At 26.4% G+C, this 25,881-nt stretch overlaps 1 protein-coding gene across 1 annotated transcript in view; it reads right to left on the reverse strand.

Moving 5' to 3' along the window:
- Positions 1 to 25,881, reverse strand: part of jar (Myosin heavy chain 95F jaguar) — a 34,162-nt gene that overhangs the window by 2,873 nt on the left and 5,408 nt on the right. The window contains exons 4-26 of the mRNA XM_016060155.4: positions 25,358 to 25,427; positions 23,330 to 23,403; positions 22,233 to 22,362; positions 21,521 to 21,685; positions 21,330 to 21,427; positions 21,080 to 21,244; positions 20,246 to 20,411; positions 19,845 to 20,088; positions 18,929 to 19,086; positions 16,354 to 16,445; positions 14,878 to 14,950; positions 12,092 to 12,315; positions 8,596 to 8,890; positions 8,384 to 8,514; positions 7,282 to 7,489; positions 6,373 to 6,463; positions 5,072 to 5,222; positions 4,774 to 4,991; positions 4,359 to 4,437; positions 3,333 to 3,382; positions 2,452 to 2,550; positions 951 to 1,054; positions 409 to 540 (exon numbers count right to left, since the gene is read on the reverse strand). Of these exons, the coding sequence (XP_015915641.2) occupies positions 409 to 540; positions 951 to 1,054; positions 2,452 to 2,550; positions 3,333 to 3,382; positions 4,359 to 4,437; positions 4,774 to 4,991; positions 5,072 to 5,222; positions 6,373 to 6,463; positions 7,282 to 7,489; positions 8,384 to 8,514; positions 8,596 to 8,890; positions 12,092 to 12,315; positions 14,878 to 14,950; positions 16,354 to 16,445; positions 18,929 to 19,086; positions 19,845 to 20,088; positions 20,246 to 20,411; positions 21,080 to 21,244; positions 21,330 to 21,427; positions 21,521 to 21,685; positions 22,233 to 22,362; positions 23,330 to 23,403; positions 25,358 to 25,427 (3,217 nt within the window). The remainder of the gene's footprint in view (positions 1 to 408; positions 541 to 950; positions 1,055 to 2,451; positions 2,551 to 3,332; positions 3,383 to 4,358; positions 4,438 to 4,773; positions 4,992 to 5,071; positions 5,223 to 6,372; positions 6,464 to 7,281; positions 7,490 to 8,383; positions 8,515 to 8,595; positions 8,891 to 12,091; positions 12,316 to 14,877; positions 14,951 to 16,353; positions 16,446 to 18,928; positions 19,087 to 19,844; positions 20,089 to 20,245; positions 20,412 to 21,079; positions 21,245 to 21,329; positions 21,428 to 21,520; positions 21,686 to 22,232; positions 22,363 to 23,329; positions 23,404 to 25,357; positions 25,428 to 25,881) is intronic.

A 25,881-nucleotide genomic window follows, 5' to 3' on the forward strand; every position in this document is an offset into this window, starting at 1 on the left:
CTACAAAAAACTTAAAATGTACAAGATTTAGGTTACTAAAGTTTTTCATTTTGAAGTAAATAAAAAACGTTCCAAAAGCATACTGCTCAATTATTTGTTTTGCAAATAAAAAATTACAAATATTTATGTACTTTACTGAAATATTATTGAAAAAAACTCAGTAATATAATTAAACAAATAAGATTAGTTCTGCAAGTATTTTTATATAAATAATTATTTTGCTTGATAAAAACTAGTATAGTTTTTAAATGGATTATTTTAAAGCTTTCGTATTTTTTATAAATTTTTTTAAGTCCATGCCTCGTTGTTAATGATAACGTCAATTCAATAAAAATTCACTCTAGTATGCTTTACATAAAACTATCTGAATCATTAGTTAACAAATTTAGAAAGAAAATTCATATTTACCAGACTGCATTATGGAATCTGGCACACGGTTTTGACTTGGCCCTCCTTTTTGCATATTTTTTACTTTCCAGTTTTGATAATTCTTTAATCTGCGATGAAATTCTTCTCTACAAGCTTGAAGAAGTTCTAAGTCTAAATAAAATAAAAAAATAATATGATTTTATATTTAAATAAAGATAAACTGATAAGAAGACAATAAATCTGAAATCAATAACAAGTTTTTTGAGTGGCAGAATTCATTAAAGCAAATATATTTTGCCATACACAGCAAGGGTGATACTAATGCTAAACAATAGTCATAAGCCTTAAATGTGGTCATTTCTTCAGTAAAAATTATTTTTCACAACGACAATTTTAAATTAAACATGTTAATCAATTAAAATAGATAAATTAGAAGGAAAATCTGCGAAGTAGAAAAAAAACTTATATCTGCACTTTTTATAATTTTAAAAACAAAATTTCACTTAATCAAAAATAAATGAAAAAGTAAAACTTCAGAAATTGTTTCAATTAAAGAAAAATTTTAAAAAGAAAAAACTCACCAATTGATGTATTAATTGTATCTCTAATTTCAGAATACTTCCACTTGGATAAATCATATTTCTTAGAGGCAAGCTGTTCTTGTTGTTGCATTACATATGCAGACCTGCAATGTCAATATGCAGATCAGAAATTTGAGAGAAGAATTTCTAAGTACATTTCCTACTTTTACCAAGATTCAAATTTAAACAAACTTGAAAATACATTAAAAATTATACCAACATATCAAACATTCCTTCATAGATTTAAATATTCTACTAGCTAAATCAAACATTCATTTAATAAGTTAGATAGAAGCAAAGCTAATTGCAAAATATTTAGCTTCTATTTTCATTTTTGGGTTCATTCTATTAATCGGGTATTGGTTTTTATTACTACTTTTATCATGCATTTAAACTTTTTTCATTCGTTTTTTATAATCTTAGTTTTATCACCTGTTATCTTTGTTAACACAATAAATAATGAACCCAGAAAACTTCTATATTACTGCAATCAATAGTGCTTAAAAAGTACCACACATTAGAAAACTACTAGAATGCCTTGCATGCAAAATTTTGAACTCCATATCACTAAAATAGAATCTGTGAATAATTTGGTAAAGCACAATATCCCAATTATTATGTTACATTCTAAAATCCTATGATCAACAGAGGAAATAACTAAGACATTAGTCTGATCTTTAATGTGTTAGTAGATTTTACAATGCTGCACAGGTGAGTCTTACATCAACAACATTTTTGGTGATGATGCTTGCTTTGGTATTAACTGGGTGAACTTGAGTAAACAAAACATTTTAAAATTCAAAATAACCATAAATTTTAATTAATCATAGATCCAAATTTTCATTGGCAGGAAGAAACATATTTTAGTACTCTAAAATTCCTAAAAAAAAATTTAATATTACACTTTTTATCTTTCAGTAAAAACTCAATTAATAATCTCAATTAATAAGAATGGCAAAGATCATTTACAATACTATAGCATGTTACTATAGTGGTTTAAGAAAACGAGCATACGTATAAATTCAGGGACCAAGCAGCAGAAAATTTTCGTTGCTCAAGCTCCCCTCCAGATAGGCTAGAGCTCCAGTAAGGCTCTGGCAGTTTTACTGTATATATCTGCAAGCTTTTGAGTTTCAGATTTTAATTTGAAATTTTTATTATAAAATTGAGCATCAAAGAATAATAATTATCCGCTCGCACAGAAAATACAAATTTAATTCACAGTTGAGTTATTTGTTCAATCTTAAGAAAAGGATTGAATTTAATAAATCCTCCTTCATATCGTAGTAAATATATTTTAATGCCGAAAATAATATTGCTATACCAAATTGGCTAACAGACGATACAATTACAATGTGGAAGGGCTCTTGAATGTTTGTAAGATACAATGAAATTGCTGGAGCCTTGGAGCTTGGAAAAATTTAGAGCCCCAGATCCGGGGAAATCACAGCTCTGGAGTGCTCCAGCTCCAAGTCCCTGTATAGGTTAAAGTAAAATTTACCTAGGTAATCTAGGTGGAGTCACAACTTCATCAGGAATCCCATTCATATCTTGAGCTAATCTCAAAGCAAGTTCATGATCACTGTGTTCTTGTAGTTGCCTAAAGGAAAGTTCACAAAAATTTTAGTTAAAAACTGAATAAGAAGCTTATTTATGCTCTACAGTAATTGAAATTAGCAATTTTTTGTGGCAACTATAGTTTTTAAGCTATAGGCTATAATTTTTTTTTTGAAAACATAGTAAAAAGACTGATCTGTACTTAAGAGTATTTATTAAATTAACTGTATTTATTAAATTAATCTATAAAATATTAAATCTTATAAAAATATATGAACTTATAACGAATTTGTGATTAAGTTAGATAATATTAAATATTTGAATATCCCCTTTTTTGAAATCATTAAACTAATTTATAACTTATTATAAATTCTCTTAAAAATAACACAGTATAAAAAAGATATTTATAATTGTACCTGATATGTATGCCATGTAATTAGTTATACTTTTGATTTTTAACTTTATGAAAGTTTACAAATGTTCAGCATACGAAACAAAGTTGTATTTCTACAGAAAGGAATCAATTTTAGTGTCTAAAACCTTTTTAGCTAAATAATTAAATTTAAGAATAAAATCACTAAAATCAGTATACTTTAAAAAGTAACACTAAATAATATTCTAAATAAAAGCAGAAATAAATATGAGTTCTTAAATATATAAACATTCAAATTTTTTTAACTTATAAAGTATTGGTAATTTTGAGTAACCTTGAGTAATTCTGAGGAATTGTCTAAAAAATAAAAGCTTATTTTACAGATCCTAAGTGCTTTGAAAAGAATAACTCTTAACTATAAATGAAGGGGTAAAAGTTAGAATATTGTTTACTTTTTCATCTCATCTTCTTCCCGCAGAAGTAGTTCAGCCCTGAAAGCTTCCTACATTTCAAAAATAAGAAAAATTTAAAAGAAAAAATTGATTGAACAAAAATACAAGACAGAGATATTTGCGAAGATATTATACAGAAGATAATAAATAGACCGAAAACTCTCAATTAACTTTAGAAACTGAATGGCATTGCTACAGTAAATAAATGAATTTTATAGAATAATGAAAAAGAAAACCTCTTTAAAATTGATAATGCTGCTTTGGTCTTTTACTGAGTTCTTTTGAGTTTTAAACACAAGACTATAATCATGTAATCACTTAAATTTATGCATGCAATCTGTTGATTCAAAAGAGTACAAGAGTGTTAAGAACCCCATAAATTGATGCAAGAATTGTGAGCATACGAACAATTTAATGTAGGAGGAATAATGTAGTATACAAAAAGGGTGGACAAAATTAGCATGCAAGATTTATTTCTAATCAAAACTTATGACACTTTGATGTTGTTCCACTTTATATAACATTGTTATAAATAAAGTGGCATTGTTGTATATAAAGTAAGTATATTTGTAGACATTACTGCAACCTAACAGAATACTTATTGCCAAACAGCAAAAGAGTCTAATAATAATAAATTTTTTTTAATGCATTAAAAATTATGTGTAATATACATTTATGTTTTGAAACCCTAGAAGCGCTACATGAAAATTAAAAAGCAATCTTTTGATTTATTCCTCCAAGCATTTTTAAAAGGTGGATTGATTTATTATAGACTGTGAAATCTTAATTCACTTTAACATCTTATATATCAAATTTTCAGCTGTTGCAATATTTTCTACAAGAAATGATATAATGAACAATTTCCTCAATTTTACTAAAAAAACTTACAAATCTCAGTTTTAAATAATGTTTTATTAATGTATATTTACTATATTATGTAACACTTTAGCACATTAAGAAAGAAAATATAGACATCATTAAATTAGTTTTAGCTGCTAAATAAAAAAAACTATTTATTTTACTAACAGCTTGTTTTTGGTTTGCTTTTTCTTCTTCAATCCTTAATTGCTCTTCAAGTTTCCTCTGCAGCTCTAACTCTACTTTCCTAAAATTTAAAAATAAACTAATAAGCATTAGCTCAAAATTAGAGGATCAACTTTTAAACATTTATTAAATGAATAATTTATATAATAATAATTGAAGAAAACAAAGGAATGGTTGATTCAACTTTCATGTGATAAGAAATTTCTTGCCACACACAATAAAAAGGTTGAGAGATTTACTTGGTTCTGAAACAGTTTCAATTTAAAATTTACTATTTAAAAATTGGAAAGAAAGGCTATGATGCTTAAAATTAAAAGTAAATTGCTACAAATTACATACGAGTCCACAATTTCAACAAAAAAATACAAAACATAACGAAAATAAATACTTAACGCACCTTCGTTTCATATCTTCTTCCTCTATTTTCCTCTTATTTTCTTCCTCTTTCTGTAAACGCTCTTGCTCCATTTCTTTCTGTATTTTTCTAATCCGCTCTTGTTCCTCTTCAATTTTTTGTTGATCAAGTTTCTTATGCAACATCACCAATATTCCATCAACATCATTTACAAAAGTTGCATATTCTTTTTCAAGTTTCTCAGCACTTGTATGATTAACCTACAAAATAAAATACAGTACAAATCAAAAATTGCATCTGTTGCAACACTTTTAATTTGTTAAATTGAAAATAAACTTACTCTAGCATTTGTCATACTATTCTGCATAGCATTATAAAGATGCTTTATTTTTTGAGCTGTTTCTTCTTTTCCACCCTTTAACTGATTCACAGTTTCAGTCATAGATTCTAACCTTTTAACCAGTTTTCTCATTTTGTAATTATGCATATATCTAGAAAGGACAAATTATAAGATAATAAAGAGTAAAAACAATGATTCAATGATTAATATTTAATTGAAGAAAATTATCCTAATTTAAGAAAAGACTATACTAATAACTTTAAATTAAAAACATGTTAAAAATTGTAAGTACTTAATGAAAAACTAAATAACATGAGGAGTGAAATACAGCACAGCTAATTAGAAATTTTGTATCAAAATTTCATTAGTCTTTGAAATAACTAAAGATAAAAGATTATATAAATAAGCAACTTTAACCTGCTATAAAAATTTTGATTTTGTGTAATTAAGTATAAATTTCTTTGCCTAACAAATACATTATTGGATATGCTGTTACTTTTTTTGTAGTTTTTTTTCTCAACAAAAAAAAACAAGAAATAAGCTATGTTCCCATATTTTTACATGCAATCTTCAAAATAAATAAAAATCTGAAAATACATAAATTTTTAATAATTTAAAATATACTTAGCAATAAAAAATATATACATAAATTGCCTAAATTAAAGTGTTACTGGCTTTTTGACCCATGGATGTCTTCAACAAAAATTTCAATTTGGAAAAGAACAAAGAATGGGGGGAAGTGCAGATATTAATATAGGCAACCAATATTTTAAAAATTTTCGAAATCCTGTCCAAAGGAACATGCAAGGTACACATGTCAGTAGTTATCTGTACCTCGGAAATCATTGCAATACAATAGCTCAGTTGATGCGACAGTTGACAGTTATTGTCAATCACAGCTTTCCTCTTAAATAAGATAACTATATTGAGCAGGAAAGAAAAGGTAAGAGGAAATTAAACAGAGACATCACTACAGGCCAATAGTCTTGGCTTCCAAATTTAACCAAAGTAGATAAATAAGCTATATGAATTTAACAAAACACAGATTTAACATTTGAAATAGAAGAAATCAGACAAAATGCAATCTTTTTTTTAAAAAAAATAAGATTTTGGTAATAAAATATAATTACAAAATGGAATATTTAAGTTTTCTAATTTTAACCTGCCATAATGATTGTTTTTCTAAACAAATCTAGAATTAAGCAGTCTATTAGTTAGTTTATACTGAAAAGATAAAAGCATCTCAAAAGGATAAAATAAACTAAAATTTGTAAACACTTGAGAAACAAAACATTTGATACCTGGGTCGATACTTCTGACGGGTGAAATGCATGCGCACGTTCTTCTGAATCACAAGGAGATGATCTTTTCGGTATAGAATTTTATTTTTCACTAAAAAAATTAAATCATAAACAATTACCACTAAAAAACATTTTTAAGACAGTCAAATTGTTTTAAATAAAATTAACACTTTTGTAGCACAACTACTACAGAATCAGAGAACTTTGTCAAACACATTCAATTAATCCTAAGACTCTACAAATTAATTTGAGAAAAAAACAGAGATTAAGATGCAATTGAAAAGCTTTCACCACAGGAAATAATAATAATATGACAAGTGAGTTCCATAAACAAATATGCTGCTATATTATGAAAAATTAAGCTGATTATATTTTTGAGCACTAAGGTTTACTGCCATAATTTTTTGGTAGATTTATCACATTGCTCTAAGATAAAAAATAAAAAATTGTGTCTTTAAAGTTAGTTTGGTGTAAGAGATATTTTCATTCTGTATTATTTTACAACTGAAGTGAAGCAATATTTAATTACTAAGTGATACACCTTTATTTTAAAAAAAAATTCTATGTAAAAAAATAATTTCATAGCAAACTGCTTTACATACTTTTTCAAATAGTATTTAAATGATAGTAATGATTAAATGAGTTAAGAAAAAATTCTGTTCAACTTTTAAAATAAATTCAACTTATGATACAATTCAAACAAATTAACAAACATTAGCTAAGTAGATAGGATAGTAGGACTAGCTAGAACTTAGTCCTACTATCCTATCTAAATCAACATTAGCTAAGACCTTGGTGACAGACAGAATAAATCCTGATAAGTCTATAGATTTTAGATAGCTAAACAAAAATAAGAAGCAACAAAACTAACATTAGGCGTAGACATGTTTACTTTTAGGTAATACTTACGTTTTATAACAGCTAGGGATCCCCAGATTGCTTTTCTCCATCTAGACTGTATCAACCACTTCTTCACTTTCTTAATTAAGCTTGCCAAATTTTCTGGATCAGATTTCATAATCTGATCAAACTCAGCAAACTTTCCTGGTCTGAAGAATACTTTATTTACACCAAAGCAAAAATCTTTCTCATCTAACCCCAGTGCTCTGAAGAGAGACTGCAATACAATATAATTTAATATAATTAACAATATAATATTATGATGCAGCAATAAATTTTTATTTTTTCTTTAAAAGATGACAGCAAAACTTGTGATAATAAAAAATATTAAGCCATTAGGATATTTATTATGACAAAAAAATAACGGATGTCACAATTAAATAGAGTAATTAAAATAATTGTGAGCAACTAAATTTTAGAATTATAACATATATATATTAATGTGATTGCATCAGTACCAAAAGATTTTAATACCACTAACAGCACTCACTAACAGAATGTCTACTTCCCTTAGGTGGAAAAAAGTATTTGGACACTGTTTCACAGCATTGCCTGTATAAAGAGTAGGATTTTATTTAAAAAAAATTAAAGTAACTTTAAAACGTTAAAATTTCAATTACAAATCATAATTGCGAACTTTAATTCAAGTTTAACACTAACAAGGTTAAAGTTAAGCAAATTAAAAAAACTTATCTTCAAATTAAAGTACCATATCGTTATGCTAAAGAGAGTGAAAATACTCTGCTATTTTTCATTTTAAACAGAATAATAAACAACGCAAACATTTTTTTATTTTCATTCAAATGAAATATTTACATCAAAATACAATCTCTGACTAAAGGGCTTTATCAGACTTTTAGTACATTTTGATAATTGTCTTAATAGTTTGGATTTAAATATCCTATGGTCATGAATCTGAAAACTGATGAAATTTCAATATCTTACATAAATGATTTTGTTAATGAAACTTCTATGATAATAAGCAACTGATTTCAATAACCAACAAATTTACTGACTGGCATGCACCATACTAGAAAACCATCATAAATAATAAAAAGTCAATTACAGAAAAATTTCATAACAATCAGAATTTTGAAAACTGGTTTCTTACCTTGCAAAATAAACGATGGTCCAATCGAGCTAGATCAGGAGGTAAGCTCTTTTTGTACATATCATATAATTCTGAAAATTGTGCTCTTGATGGATACCCCTGCTGCATTAGTTGCAAAACAGATGTCATACCTAATATAAATAAATTTAGTGAATATTACGAAGTACGAAAAATTAGTTATTAGAATTTACAAAGCAAAAATTATATTTCACCTGAGCAACGAAGTTGTACAAGAATCTGATTTCCTTCAAAACAATGATCAACCATTTTGAAATTAGGTTTTATACATCTCACAAAATGAGTTCCAGTATTTCTCAGTTTTGTCATTAATTCATTAAGTTGGCTTCTGAATTTACTGCTAACACTGTTGAAGTTTAATTTTCCTTTGGTATTCTGAGAAGATGATTCACTTTTAAATAAATTCTGAATAAAGTTGTTTTCAGACTCCAATATTACACTTTCTAATGATGCATGGAGGGCATCATTATTCTTTTCAAGAAAAGAAACCTAAAAAAATACATGAATTACTGAGAAAAACAGAAAAGAAAAATCTAGATTTAATCCTCAAACATAAACTCAGAACTTAAAATTTATTATTATCATATGGCTGTTTTCTATTACAAAATTATGGCTGGCCAAAGTCAGAAATAAAATATTTATTTACAAAATTAACTATTAAGTAGAGACAATATTAATTCTCTTGAAAATAATGAAACTATTTATTTTTTAAAATATAGAAATGACATAATACAGGCTTCATAGTAAGATAAAGAAAAAATCAGGACATTTTTCATTAAAATCAGGAAGTTTTTTAGAACAGTAGATGTATACCAGACAAACTAAAACTTCTAAAAAAGACAAACTAAAAAAATTTTCATTTGCTCTACTAATAACAAAAGAAAATATGCCATTTTTAATTAGAGATATACTTTGTTTAAAACAGAAATTTTTAACAGTTTCCAATACAATTGTAATAATGGAGAATTGAACATCTCATAATAAATTGAGATCAATGTATATAGAAAGTTTTCATAAAACAGGTCTTTTAAAAAATAATCGGTATCAATTGCAGGGATGAGAGTAGTCAGAAAGTAAAAAAGAGGAAATCCAATATATATATATATAAAAACAAAAATGTGACAAAAAAGTGCGATTTTTAAACTTGTAAACCATGTGAATATAAATCCCGATATGAGACTTTTAAGTCACGTAAATATGAAACTCTACATCGAATTTTAAAAATGCGAAAATGCATATCATGATTTTTTAATTTTTTGATCACGATGCATAATTTTTAAATCGAGCGATATTACAACCACAAAAACGAATCACGATATTGGATTTCAAGCTCGCGTGAATACGAATTGCTACATAGGACTTTAAAAGCTCGTAAATACAAATCGCGATATTGATTTTTTAAATCTCGTAAGTAAGAATCGTAACGTTCAACTTTTAAATCAGGTAAATACGAAAATCGAGATTTGATAATAAAATCGCGATTTTAAAAATGCATAAATACAAAACACGATATTGGATTTTTAAATGTCATAAATAAGAATCATAATATACGATATTTAAATAGCGTAAATAAGAATAGCAATGTGCAACTTTTAAATCAGGTAAATACGAAAATCGATGATTGATATTAAAATCACGTGAATAAAAATCGAGATATTTGCAGAGTCTGGACTAGTGATTTCTAAAAGGCTTGTTTGTATTGTTTTTGATTAGACATAATAAAAATTTACAAGATTAATTGAATGAGCAAATAAATATTTTCACCGCAAATCCACCTCTATTTTTTCCCTCTTTTTTTGTTTGTTTTCACGCCAGAATACAAGAAGCAGCGACGTCTGAATTACGAAAATACGAGCTATCCAGCAGACAGATAAAAAATACGGAAAATCTTATTTTCTGTGCGTGAAATCGGAGAAAATAGCTAAAATAAGTAAAAATGCGGAAGGGTTAGCAGCTAGGGCGTAGATTGAATTTTCTGTTTATCTTTGAAAATCGTAAATAAATATAATTAATAAGAAAAAATAAGAAAATAAGTGCGTAAATAAATAAGCTAAGGGACTTCAATAATTTCCCTCCGCGAAAAATTAAATTCCTCATAAAATATTTTAACTTGTGCAAAAAAAAAATTTCAGCGGAAATTAGCGGGAAAAATGGAAAAATTTGAAAAAAAGCGGAAATCCGCGAATCCGCGGAAGAATCTCATCCCTGCAATTGGTTAATAATTCCTTGTACCAAAATTAATCTAAATTCCTAATCTAGCTCAAGACTTCCTTAATCAAATAATTTTTAAGTGCAGTTTCAATAATCTTGAATCTAAAACACAGTAAATTTGCAGCTAAAGATTTTTGCACTTAAATAATTTAGTATATGATCCCTTGACTCAACGTTAAAAATTCTATACGATTACTGTATTGTTGATTAGGATCAATTATTTTCAAAATGAGTTGAAAAAGCAGAATCAATAATTGTGAAACTACTGAACTCCAACCAGCAAGATCTGTTGCTACATCTGCTAAATATTATAAATAAGCGTATAACCCATGAAAATTTGATAAGAAAATTTTAATCATAAAAATTTGATAATGTAAAATAGTTAAATTTTCTTTTTCGTAAAATAACTGAATTTCCGAAGAGTGTGAAATAGTAAGTCCTATGAGTAAGTCTATTTGTCTGAATCATTCATAATTAGTGAACAGTCACTAACTTTAAATTATCAATCTTTGCTATTTTTACAAGCATTATTAATTATAATAAAAAGATATTGGATCAAAAATCCAAGTCCTTCTACTTTTTTAAATGAATGATTTTTAAATCCACATTAATATTCCTAAAAAATAGAATGCGCTTTAGACACAAAATTCAAGAATATCAGGCTAAATATCAATACAAAAAGCTAAATATCAGTACAAAAAGCTAAATATCAGGACATATAAGGATAATATTAAATAATTTTCAAACATTATTTAAAATTGCAATGTGTTTCATCATTACTAAAAATGAGTATCAATGCACAATAACCATTAAAAAATAATTGTTTTAATATTTTTAAATAATATGGCCTATAATGAAAAAAGGGAATCTACAGTAATGAAGCTATTGTTTACAAATTTATGCATGTTATTTATATATAGAAAAAGGTTATCCTTTTGGCTCTCTTAGCCAAATATGAAAAGTTTGACCTTAAAAAAATGACTTAGCAACATTTTGCTTCAGGCAAATAGAAATTAAAGAAGATATGCTGCACTTGTCAGCATATAAATAAAAAAATGGAATGGTCACATCTTTCTCTTTTAAAATGTCAGATAGGGAACTTTATAAGGCAATATAAGAAAAAATGTTTAGAGATTTTGTTAAGAAGCATAAACTGACAAAGTTATTTTTAAATCTATATTTAAAAACCAGCTGTTGATTTATGTTAAATATTTGTTTACCCATTTCTAAACCAATTGCCAAATTTTTTTTTAAAAAAATGAGTTAGAATAGAATGAAGTTTGATGTAGTTACTAAATAATGAAATTGATATTTTAATATGAACAAGATTTAGATTGGACAAAATTTCTTCTTATTTGACACAGTTCAGTACAGCTTATGACTCCAGTAAGTAGAAAGTTCTGTTGAAAACAATCTTGATTAAAATAGCAATTAAAGTATTGGAATATCACAATTTTTAATTATAATAAATATACTTACAGTTTCATAGCAAACAGCACCAGCAAAGTGGCGAATCAAGAATCCTTCATTATCTCTAATTTCCCTATGATACTTAAGCTTTGACTTTCTAGGAAAGTCTAAACGGAAATGGCCACTATTTTGATTATGAACCATACTTGTAAAATGAGTATGACTAGATTTAGGTAGTTTGCTTTCTTCATTCAATAGATCAAAAATACCAGATGCTTTATTTTCAAGAAGTTCTGAAATTGAAAAATAAAATTATGAATCAAAATGATAAGAGAGTAACAATGTTAGTTGTATTATTTTTGTCAATGTAAATTTATCAGAAAATGAACTTTTTTTAATAAGTTAGCAAAGTTAATATTTGAAATGCTTTACAAGATCTTGCTGTGCATAAGAGCGTTGTATGGCTAAAAAATTTTAGATGCTAAAAAAAAAATTTTTAAGCAACTAAAATGGCAGGTTTTGTATTCAAGCAAGCAATAAAGGATCTTAACATGACTTAATGTGAATAAAAAGTTTAGTGAAGCAGAAGATTAAGTAAGATATTGAAAACACTCAAATGTCTGTATTTAAGAACATAGTATGATCCATTTTAAGTTATCATAAAATCTTGTTTTATTCAGCGAAATCTTAAAATTAATAGGTTCCCTTAGAAAAAAAAATTTCTGGAAGTAACTTTACTTTTACTTTGATGTTCATACATTTTAAAGCAGATTCTCACAAATCACCAAAAGTATCATAGACGAATTCTTTCACTAAGTTTTTTAAGCATGACTTGCTATAGTTATAAACCAACACTGCCACAATTTGATTTTTCTTCAACATTCTTTATTTACATAGTTGTTTTCAGATTTATGTTTTTTTTAAATAACCACTCATTACATACACACACATCTGACAGGATAGACACAGCAGTTTGAAATAAAATAACAGATTCATAAAATAGAAAGATAGATTCAAATGAAAGCATCTTCCTCAAAAGAATACTGGAATGCTGTACTGGTGCATTCTAGTGAACGTGCATACCTGGTGATGAGTGACCAGGTGCAAATTTAGGTCAGATAAACGAAAAAAATTTGTAAAAAAAAAAAGGATCTTTGACAAAAATGTAAGACAAAACAAGTTGCAACAGTTCTCTTACACATTATTCCAGTGGGAATATTTCACTATTAATACTACTTGTTTTTAATTTAATGTTTTCCCTAAATCTCGACTTTAACAAATAGGAAAAAATACAAGCAAAGTGGCTATTTAAGTTTTTAATATTTTATTGTGTTGACACCATGCTGAAACTGTAAATAGTGCCACTCTTTAATAAGTTAAAACTTTTAATTTGTGTTAAAACTTTTAATTTGTGATATAACTTTTAATAAGTTAAAACTTTTAATTTGTGATATAACTATTTATTTTTGGGATGTTTGAGTAACATGATACAGCCATTCACGAAGTTTGTTTAAAAATGCTTAGTTATTTTGGTTAGATGCTAGGCCACGTTTTTATACTAGTTGATCTAAAAGAGATGAAGAGTTGCTGTAGAATGAAGATGCAAGATAAGATTACATATTTTGAAGATTGGAGAGTGCACTGGTTATGATGAAAAAAGATGGTGGTTTGGACTACAGATTTCATCAATAGCCTATACTTTTAGTTATTTATTTACTATAGATAGAAATCACTATTTACTCCATCAAGTAAAAAAAGATTATCAAAATACTGTTTAATAAACATAAAACTTATACTACATATGTATTACTTTAGTTCGCGTTGATAAGATATACTTTTTTATATAATGTGATGTTTATTTGCCTACGTATGCAAATTGGCTACAGTTTACTCACTTAGTCAATTTTTTTAGGAAATCATTACAATTATATAATTATTACACAGGAAATCATTGCATCCACATCTTAAAACAAAATTTGTTTTAAAACCTCAACATAAATTCAAAACTCTGCTACACCTACTCCGTGCCATATTTTAATAACATTGGATTGAAAATTTAGACAAAAATTCTCGAAACCTTAGACTATCCACTTACCCTATTTATAAAAGTCTTGTTCCAAATTTTATTTAATATTACATTTTACAAGCTATAGAACTACTACTATACTTTACTAAGGACAATGAAAAATTGGTTTTATAGTATTAAACTTTATTTTATCTCTATTGTGATGAAATATCAGTCATTTTTTTATTATTAAAATGTGAGAACAGAAAGGAAAAATGTGAGAACAGAAAGGAAAACATTTAAAAGAAGGGCATGCTTGCTAAGGCTTGATATTTTGTCACTCTGGATGCAATTTAATGAGTATACACAATACTTTAACAATCTCTTTTTAAAAAATCTACTTTTGGGTGAATAATTTCTAATGTGTTTAAAAAAAACTTTTTTTATGTAAGCTACAGAGAGAAATAATTTCCCCTAAGAAATGTTGCCTTTCTATTTCGAAATATTTCCTTGTGACATCAATACCAAAAATAATAATCAATGAAAATCTTAAAAAAGATAAAACGTTTACCATACACAACATTGCTCCTGTGACAAAACAAAATAATAAAAAGAAACAAACAAATATATTTATATGAAAAGCTATAAATTTAATCCAAATTTGATTGTTTTATTTTGCCTTAAACTCAAAGTGTTGTGCTATTTTGATGATATATACATGTTTGTAATCAATTTAAAAAAAAGACATTAATTATGATAAGAAAACAACCAAGACGCATACATTTAATAACATAACATAAAAATCAATAACAATGTATAAAATTAACATAAGAATACTTAAAATACTTGCCTATACAATCTTGATTATCAATATAATCAATTTTTCGAACATTCAAATGTTCTCTTTCATAAAGTGCCTGTTCCTAAAAAGAAAAGAGGAACAATATGAATACAGTAAAATTTTGCTAGAAGAATATCTAGTATAACAATAACTCTCTCCACAACAATATTCAGCACTACAGATGAATTTATTAAATTTCATCTCTCAAAACTATACTCATTGTTGCAATTGACTTCTAAACCTGAAAAGAAAAACCATTTTCTTATTATATCAACTCTTGCAATTTCTTTATTACTGATAAATGATAGCTCATCTGTTTTTTTTTCTTTTTTTTTGTTGTTTTTTTTTTTTTTTTGAATCAGGGTCCTTTTTAATACTAAAATCTAGTTTCTAATACAAACTAATCACTCACAAACCAAAAGCTGCATTTTCTTTCAAGGAAATTAACCCAACAACTAATTGTTTTAACCAGTTTTTGAGTTTTTTTTTTTTTTTTTAAATTCTCTAAATATTATGGTGACTAAGGTTTTCTTTATTTTGTTACCTAATATAAAATGAAACCCCAAACATCCAGATCACTATAAGATTTTAAAAAATGCAAATAATGGGTATCTATAGAGCTTCAAGCAAATCAGTAGATATAGAGAATAGTAGTCAGCTAACTGATGGGCAATAGAAAATATTGTACGATGTTAAACCACAAGAGTTTCATAGTCATTGAGGTACTATGCTATCAGAAAAATTTCTAAAGAAATAACTATTTCAAGATATTTTATTATTTTAATCATTTTTAAATTTTAAAAAAATGACAGTGTATATACAATGAAACTGCACAATTTAACATTAACTAACAAATTGTTGAAAGACTTGTTGCAAAAAACTCCAAATCTTCAATTTGACTTAGATAACAATCAACCAAATATCTGATCCTTTTTACAGAATAATAAATAACTTATACTTGAAATTGCATACTTCAGAAATAGAATTAACACTTTGCTTTTACTACAGGATGATAAATAAAAAATTAAGTGACAAAAATTAGTACTTTTCCTAGAAGAGTTGTAAAATAAGAAGCATATTTTAACACTATTAATATAAAATATACCACAATCAGATCAAAAATTTGTAATCAATGATAATAAAAGAGAAATCTGATTTTTGACTTTGTTCCAGTTAATTTATTAATATGTAAGTAAGGTCTATGTAAGGTCTTAAAATGTTAGTAACTTTCACATGATTATTTAAAACTATAGTTATTCAACAAGTCTATATGTAAGTATGTTTTATTATCAGGAATTAGAGAGCAAAAAAAAAGTAATTATATATTATAAAAATTACACCGCAATGATTAGCAAAAAGTTATAACTGAGTTTAAATAGATAGTCATATCAATTTTCAACTCAGCTTTTACGTTTTCTCTAAAAAAAATTTAAAACATTACATTTCATGAAACACTTCAAAGATAATACAAGGGTTAATACTTACTTCTTTTAAAATGCGTTCATTAAAAAACTGTTGAAGTTTTTCATTACAGTAGTTAATGCAAAACTGCTCAAAGCTGTTTACTTGAAAGTACTCTAAAAAAAACATTTAAAAAAAGTTATGTAAAAAGCTAAACTACACAGAAATAAGTAATATGTTATTTGAATAAAATTACACAAGGTGAATAAAACACAAATAATTTTTTGCTTTTATTATGTTTTTAGCTTTATTATATAAAGCACAAAGTATACTCTTTTTCAATTTGGATTATATGTTATTTCTTTAGAGTAAGTATACGCCTTAACTCTGGCAGTCTTCTCTATGAAAAAAATGACTGTGAATCCAGCCAAAGCAACAAGAAATGGCAACAAAAGAATATGCATAATATTCTTTTCTGAAAAATTCTATTATGACAGTTTGTTAATGTTACTTTTGAATTTCTCTTTACACATGTGTAACATATGAGGCTACACAGGGAAGTTGACAGTACACATGGCCACAAATGAGTTTAATTGCATTGGTTCCCTAGATGCTGATTTATAACCTTCTACATTATTCTTCTAGCTTTGTTTCAATTATAAGAAATTATTCAGCACAAGCCTTAATAAAATTGTTCATTACTTAATGCATAATGATTTTCAATAATTATTTTCTGATTTTTAATAGTTACTTATCAACGCTTTGAAAAAAACTAAATAAAATTTGGAAAGGAATGATTGTTAAATATTATTCATAAAATGACTGTGTGAATCAAAAATAGGTATACCTTTGATAAATATGTGACTAAGCTCACTTATTAAATTAGTGATCTGAGTTGTGTGTTATTTTGATTCAATTTTGCTACGTTGCTAGTTCATTGGTGTGCGCTAAGCAATGCAATTTCGTGGACAAAACAAATTGTTTTGGAGAATAGAAGTTTGTGTTACATTAATTTAGGACTTGGGAACAAAAATATCTTTATTAAGCAGGCCTCAACGTTTGAAAATTATTTCATTCATAGCAAAAACTAAACAATATTGCAAAGGTTAAACAGAAAGTGTGAAATTAGTCTCCTAATAGAAAACAAAAAGTTACTTTAAATCAGCTAAGTTGATACTAATCAGTGATTTGTAAAGTATGTGCATGAAATTCAAGCTAAATATTCAAGAAGGATTCTTACTATTCTCATATAAGAAAGGATTCTTAAAAAACACATGTTTCAAATGTCTACTTACTAAGTAAAATATAAATACACTGTTAATCAAAAACTAAGATAATAAGATGCCAAGGACAAAACCATAAATTTATGGAGTTTTCTGTGAACTCTTTAAAAGTGTAGCTTTTTGAATTTGCACTATGTAAATTTGTACTTTTTATAAATAAATATACCAAAATTATAACATTCTTGCATAATAGTATACAAAAAAAAAACTCTAAACTACAAATAAAAAACTACAAGTTTAGTTATGCAAAAGAGCATGTGAGAAAAGCAAAACTTATTTAATATATTAATTAATTTACCATGCATTAGTACAAAGAGAGAATGTCATTTACACAACTATGCTTTCATAACAGCTTGTAAAACAAAACATTCATAACATTATAAACTATTGATATTGAATACGGGTTTTCTCAGTAAGATTCAGTACTCACTCCTAGAGTGGTGAAACCGCAATATTTCTAATACAAATGCACATGGAAATTTGTCACATATTTACCATATTTGAATCCTTTAAATGTTTTCACCCAGACAATCATCAAGAACAAGAAATATACAACTCATCACAGTTAAAGAAATAAAGGAATAAATTAAACAATGAATATCAATGAACAGTAGACCTTGGGCAATGTATTTTTAATTGAGGAGAAGTCTTTGTGAAATGCGAGAGGACTTTTTTGAAATCAAATAACCTTTTGTAATCACCATGCTTTGAATAAACGAGAAAAATTTAAGCTTTTTTCATAGCTTTTGGTAAATGCTGTGAATTTTTTGGCACAACCATAATTTAACTGCCACCTGTAGTGAATGATTTCATTGCAAATCTTGAGTTTACATCTATTTATATATATAAAAACAAATAGATATTACATTTTAAATTTTTTAAAGTCAGTAGAACTGTACTTAATTTAAAAGTACAGTTTTAAAGACTTACACATCTTACTAAACACATCTTTATAAATTTTTTTTTTTTAAATTTACAATCTTTGTTATTTTAAAATTGTGAGTGGTTAATGAAGTTTTTTTTTCTGGGTTACAAAGATCAACTGAATAAAAACAATCTAAGCACTCAATATAAATTTAATTTAGACTTTAGGAGAATTCAAGAAACTGATGGCTGTATAAAACTAAGTGCATAAAGAAAAATTTTTAACCAATTACACAGAAATATTCATGGCTGTTTAAGCTCTTTAATAGCCTGGACATCCTTGGTTAATTAAAAGCAGTTTAATTACTGAATTCTTGAAGAACTATCAGAAACTAGGACAATTTAAAAACAGAATTTTACTTGTTTACTTAAATGTCATAGAGTAAAAATGCTTTATGGGATAATGGTAATAGTTCTCAAAATTATTTATTTAAAAACATAATTTTACCTACCAAAACCAGCTATATCCAAAACACCAATATAATATGAAGATGAACTGAAAGGTATGCTTTTGTTGATGCAGTGAACAATATAATCAAACAATCTGGAATACAGTGCTTTAGCTAAAGCATCTCGAGCATTTTGAGCTTCATGAACTTTCAGTGGGACCCTACAGCAAATTGTTTTTAAAAAAATGCATGCATAAAATCATAACTAAAATATCATGCAGTGAGAATTAAAGGTTCATTAGAGTACAAAAAAAACTGAATTAATTAAAATTAAGAAAATAAAAACTATTATTACAACTTTCATTTATAAGATGAGTAAAACCATAAAATTAAAAATAACTATTGACTACTACAGTTTAAACTGAAAAAAAAAATTATTTGCATGTATTAAAAATTTATATTTTAACATACAACTCATGCAAATGGAAATAAGTTAGTCACAAACAAAACAAAGGGGTTAATAAAAAATATTAAGAAAGTGCATTTTATGTTATTCATTATAGTAAAATGGATATGAGATCTTGTGATTTAGAAATAACTTTAACTCTGTTAGGTAATCATAATTTTACATATGTAATGTGAACTTTCAGAAAAAACAGCACTAAGTTGCACAAGAATATTTAAAATCAAAAAATTTTATTTGTGATCAAAAGAGCTATTTTGATGGACTAAGTGCTTAAGTTTTTAGTCAGTGGGATAATGTGAAAAATAATGGTCAAGGAACTATCAAATGTTTTTTATCCAAACATGCTCAAAATCTTTAATGTCTTTAAGTTATAAAAAAGTTAATGTCTTTAATTTATAAAAAATTTTAAAAATAGATAGCAAAAGTAGATAACTTACATTAAAATAGATAGTTAAATTAAAAATAGATAACTTACATTAAAATAGATAATTAGATTAAAAATAGATAACTTACATATAAATAGTTCCCTTTGCTCCTCCTTTACTTGTTTGCATCACTCGACTTAATAAACTTTGCTTGAGAAATTCAGAATCAACTTGTAACAGCGATCCAACAATGCGCAAGTTCTCAATAGCATTAGGTGCTAAACGACATCCCCCTTTACAGTCATCTGGATTATCTTCAAAAGCAACATTGCCTAGATGTAAAACTGATGCTACCACAGTGTAAATATTCAGCCGATCAGAATCTGTCAAACCTGTCAAAATAGAGTTATAAATTATATTAAAAGTCAGAAGAAATTCTAATGAATCAATTTTTTTCCTAAGAAAACTAGCAAATTTCTACAACAAAATGCATAGTGACAATTTTCAAAAAAACAATAGCCAAAATTTAAAAAAAAATCAAAATCTTACCCATATTATTTAGAGCTTTGTCTAATGTGCGGAAATTTAGAATATCATCCAGCATAGGGTCGTGTAGAGAGCCCTTTTGTTTCTGGTCACATGATTTAGAGTCCTGATTCAACAGCTTCTCAGTTTCTGATGATGTAAAATACTGGGTACAGCTCTTTTTTAAATACTTAAAAAAAAAGAATTTTTTATTTTATTAAGTAAAAATAATGTTATAAATTTCAAACGACAAATAAGAAACGTTATCACAAATAGTCAAAAATGTCACAAATTAATGTAATTATAAAATATTATAAAAAGAATATTTATCATTAGGTAATCAACTTTTTATAAATAAGATATATCCATTTTATTGCAATAAGTAGTATAAATACTGTAGTAATTCTATGGAACAATGGTTGTCTCCAAACAAAGGAGCATTTTTTTGTGTCTTTCTCATTAGTGCTCTTTTTATCAAAGAATTTGAAAACTAGAATGAATTATTTATTGCATAATTACAAGCGTCTTTTCCAAAAAGAAAATTAAAGTCTAAAAATTAAGGTGTATATATATTTTGAAGATGCTTAATCAAACAGATATGGAATTTGAAAATAATAAATACTTTACCACAATTTTAATTTAAAATGTTAATAAAATAAGTTTACACACAACAACACATATAATACTGGTATTATGTTTTTGCAACAAAATATTGGAAAAAAATTTAAATAAATAATTGCAATAATTCTTGTGTTAATTCTAGTTTTTCCTTATAATAGAAAATACAACTACAAATGAATAATTGTTCTCACAAGACTAATAAGAGAAAAATAGTATTCAAAAATAAATAAAACTTACATGAAATTTATCAGGACTAGACAATTGCAATTTTTTCTTCATTTCAGCTGGGGCCCCAGCACATAGCTGGTAAAAGATGTGATAATTTCTTTCGCCATCATTTTGAGAACAAATTCTACTTTTCTCCAACAGGTAATGACTTATAAATCCACCAACAACAGAAAACTAAAAAAAAAGGTATTTATTTTATTAAAAAGTCAAAGCCAACTGCTTATTTTTTCCATTTATTTAAATGTAAAAAGCAATTTACCTTGCTACTAAAATGTATTTCAATAAATTTGCCAAAACGAGAACTGTTATTGTTCCTCATGGTCTTGGCATTGCCAAATGCTTCCAAAACTGGATTAGCTGTAATAATTCAAAAATTTTTATCATTTATTACATCCCACACAAATTATGTAATTGATAACTAATAATCAATTAAATATTTTAAACTCTTACCATCCAGTATTCTTTGCTCAATTGGTCCTGCATGGCAGCCCCAAGATTTACAAAGATAATGTAAGATATACTTGGTAGACTCAGTTTTGCCAGCTCCAGATTCCCCACTGACAATGATTGACTGGCTTGATTTCAATGCACGCATATCACGGAATGCTTTGTCAGCTAAGTGAAAATATATAAGATTCTCTTTAAAAAAAAGCATATATTGTCAGCTAAGTGAAAATATAAGATTCTCTTTCATATAATGCATATAATAATTATATCCCAAGGAACATTTATAATTTGATTATTCTAGTTAATGTCAAAGAGAAAAAGCTATGGACTATTGTTTTGAGTTTTGAAACTTTATCAAAGATTTATCACATTCTCAAACCTTCACTCAGATTTAATATATTCTTAGATAAATAACAATGTCTAAGATAAAGAAAAGAAAACTATGTAGCAGTAAGATTTTTTTCTTCATAGAAACACAATAGCTAAAAGTTTATAACCAATATAAGTTTAAACACTTTTAAAATTGCCTTATTGGAATTTTTATTTGATGTTATATATTAATAAGACATCAAAAACATTGCCTTGTTTTAAATTTAGGTCAATAACTACAGCTATCTCTAGAGAATAGTTTACATGATCTTAAAAGGGATTTTTATGATTATTTTAAATTTTTCAAGACACAAAATCTTTAAAAATTCATAAAAATGAATCTTACCTATAGCAAATACATGAGGTGGAAGTACTCCCAAACTTTTCCCTTCATATTGTGCAATAGTATTAGAAGAATACAAATTTTTGATCTCAAAATACGGGTTAACAGCAATAAGAATGTTGGCAACATAAGTCTAAGAAAAAGGAAATACCAAATTAATTGTGATAACCTACAAAAAAAATCTGAGAATAAATGTATCATTTAATTTGGCAAGAGAAAACAATTTTGCAGCATTATCTACACTAGTTACATAAAAACATGAGCCAAATGATAACAATATATACAGCATTATTCTGATATTGCACTTTAGTTTTTTAATGCTCTCTTCTAACTCATATCAAGATGTTAGCAATAGAGGACACACTATTCAAATAAAAAATTTAATCAGAAGTCGGTAAAATATTACTTAAGCATATTTTTGGCAATTTTTTACTTTCCTCCCTCCTTGTCATAAATAAGCAAATTTCAACCCCCTTTCGTGCTTACGTATTACTATTAGTGTTGAGAACACTAAAAACAGTAAGTTAGACAAATACAAAAGAAACTTGAGAGAAAAAAAATTTGAAATACATAAGGTTTATTTCTATCTTAAAATAAATAAAAAGAAAAGTTAAGAAACACAAATAGAAACAATTAGAACATATAATTGCTCCAAAACTAAAATAACTTCCTCTGTGCCAAAGCAGACAATGATAAAAAATAAAAAAATTTCAAAAAACAGCTGCAATATTTATCTTGGAAAAAAAGTGAAATTCTTGTGCTAAATGAAGTGATGTGCTAATGTACTAAGTATAATAGCCCTGAAATGACTGTTTATAATATTAAATTCATTGTGCACTTCCAACTCTTTTCTGTATTACTTTCAATTTTATAAATACAAGAACGGGTACTTGTTATAACCAAATAATGAAGAGTAATCCAAAACTGTACTCTTCATCTATCTGATAAGTAACTTTAATGGCTGCCAAAACAATTAACTTTTTAATAATTTTATTAAGAAAAACATATTTATGTAAAAGTAGATGTATTCCATTCTTGGGAGAGGTGCTAATTGTTACTTAAGAATTTAAATGTTAACTATTGACAAATAATTTACTTACATAAATTTTATCTTTTTCATATCGAAGTCTTATATTGTTAAGCAGAGTTGCTTCATTTAAATACATGAGACTGCCTGTAGAAATGGAGAAAAAAAAACATTTATTTTGAAGTAAAACATTAAATAATATGCAGGTAACAAAATGTTTCATACAATGTATAATTTTTAAGATAATATCAAAACAACAAAAAAATTAAAACAATTTTTCTATCAGTTATTTATTCCAGTTGATGAAAATTAATAAAGCTTAATTTTTAAAAAGTTGTAATCCCAAATAAATTTAATTACCTTAGTCACAACTGTAATTGTGTATTAGTTTGATACACAAAACTTTTTTTACAGAACTATTTCTTTATCTTTCAACAAAAAATTATCTTACTTATATTATTACTTCTCTAATTCTCACAATAATTAATAAGAAAATACCATGATTAAAATTCAATAAACATGTAAGTAGCTGCTATCCCTAAGCCATTTAGTAAACTTTCTCCTTAAAAAAAAAAAATAAACCTCAAAAAGAAAAGTTTTATTTCATTTAATCTGTCATGTAGCTTTACAACTTAAGTGTGTTTACTGCAAAAAGAAGGAACTGCCACCAGGAAAATTGTTTTGAGGTTATCCACATATCCAGAAAGAACCTATTTATAATGGGAAGACATTGGTGAACTCAATGAATGTCTTTCAATCGGGAAGTTCATACATATTACTTGTTCAATATTTTTTTATACTGCTTTAAAGATTCGGATAATAGCCATTTTAATGTTTATTTCCTTCTTCATGCTTTTGCTGATCAACACGTAAAAAAAGTCCATATTGATTCCCTTGGAGGTTTGCCTACTACAAAGTTTTCAATTAGTGTTGTCTTAAAAAAGTGACATTTTTATAATCATAGTAACCACTAGCGTACGAGTTTGGTGTCTAAAACATTTATTCTAGCAGCTGAGCAATAATTCTATCTTTATGTTTAAAATGTTTTTTGATTTTAGAATGCCAAAAGCTGTAAGATGTTTTGGAATTTATTTCTTAAACTAAGGTAAAAGCAGACAGCTTCAAGCATAAGAGCTAGCATATAGCTTAGACGAATCAAAAGATTTTGCTTGAAAGCTTTTGATTCGTCTATACAAGCTTATATTTAATATTTTATTAAAAGAGGGCTGCATAGAATATTTTTAAATTCAAACAAAACCGTGTGGTATTCAACTATCTGTATCATGTTATGCAAAAGTATTAATGTTAACACATATAGTTTCTTTTTATTAAACAACTGATTTTTTTGTTTGAAATACTTTTTTAAATCATTAATAAATGTTTATTTTGTTTTAATAATAGAAATTTTTATTAAAGAAAAAATACTTTACTCTTCTATTACTGCTCAGAAAAGGCTGCTTACGTGATTATATTAACAATATAATTAAGTACTTTTTATAAATTCATTTCAGTGGAGAAAATAATGATTGCTTTAAGTCTCGGTAAGACTACATTAGCCAGCTCACGTAACATATTTTTAATCCTACTTGAATTGGCTCCATAAATTTAAGATTTGTATGAAAAATGATCAAAGAGCAAACAGAAGGAAATCATATGTAACAGAGTCAAATACAAAGTTTCTGAGCTCATTGGAATTACTAGTTAAATTCTTGATAATGAAATATACTGCCGTGATAAAACACCAATACTCGTCATATCGATAAAAACATACATTCTACAATAATATTGTTAAACATTACCAATATTGCAGTATAATTTACAATTTGTTATGCTCCTAATAAGAATAATAAATCCTCAAATGTTATTAAGTGTAAAGTCCTGGCATTTACATGGGGAAAAGAATGAAATTGGTTCGCATGTAAAATGAATTTGAAATTGACAAATCTAAAACAATATTAAGCAATTCAGAGTTCAGCTGTTATAAAGTAAAAGAAACCTATTATTTGAAACAAATACTATAAAAATAAGAGTTCAATAGAAAAAAAAAAGTTCTATAAATTAGCTTCATTATAAGATAAATGTATGGAAAATATATACATACAATTATCATCAACATCCTTATTTTCAATTTCTTCAGCAGCTAGAGTACTCTCATACAGCTCCTGACGAATCTAAAAATAAAATAAAACATTATGCAACAAACTAAAGTAAATTCCCAACATTAACCACAAAAATTGCCTTCAAATTGATCCAGAAATAAACATTTAATCATAATTTAAATCATCAGCCGACTTGGTGAGCTTAACAAATATAAGGAGAAACAGAGTCACAAAAAAATCAAGATAATATCTTCAAAAAGACCCAAATGTTATCGTTCAAAACTTGCTGTTATAGTTGTCAATATTAAAATTGTAAAAAAATCAACTTAAAGTATGGTAATCTGATACAGGCTGCATAGCCAGATTTTTCAACAAAAAATATGAACCTTTTTAGTACTCAAAAAATATTTTTAATCAGTTTCCAAAAAATAATCATAATTAGGATCTGTGCAGTAATAAAAAGTATTTTTTTCTATCGTTTAAAGTTCTTAATTTATAAACATAAAATCAATAAAATTTAAAAACA

This window comes from Parasteatoda tepidariorum, chromosome 12, assembly GCF_982258835.1.
Source record: "Parasteatoda tepidariorum strain Cologne lab strain chromosome 12, Ptep-v5.0, whole genome shotgun sequence".
NCBI classification, from domain to species: Eukaryota; Metazoa; Arthropoda; class Arachnida; order Araneae; family Theridiidae; genus Parasteatoda; species Parasteatoda tepidariorum.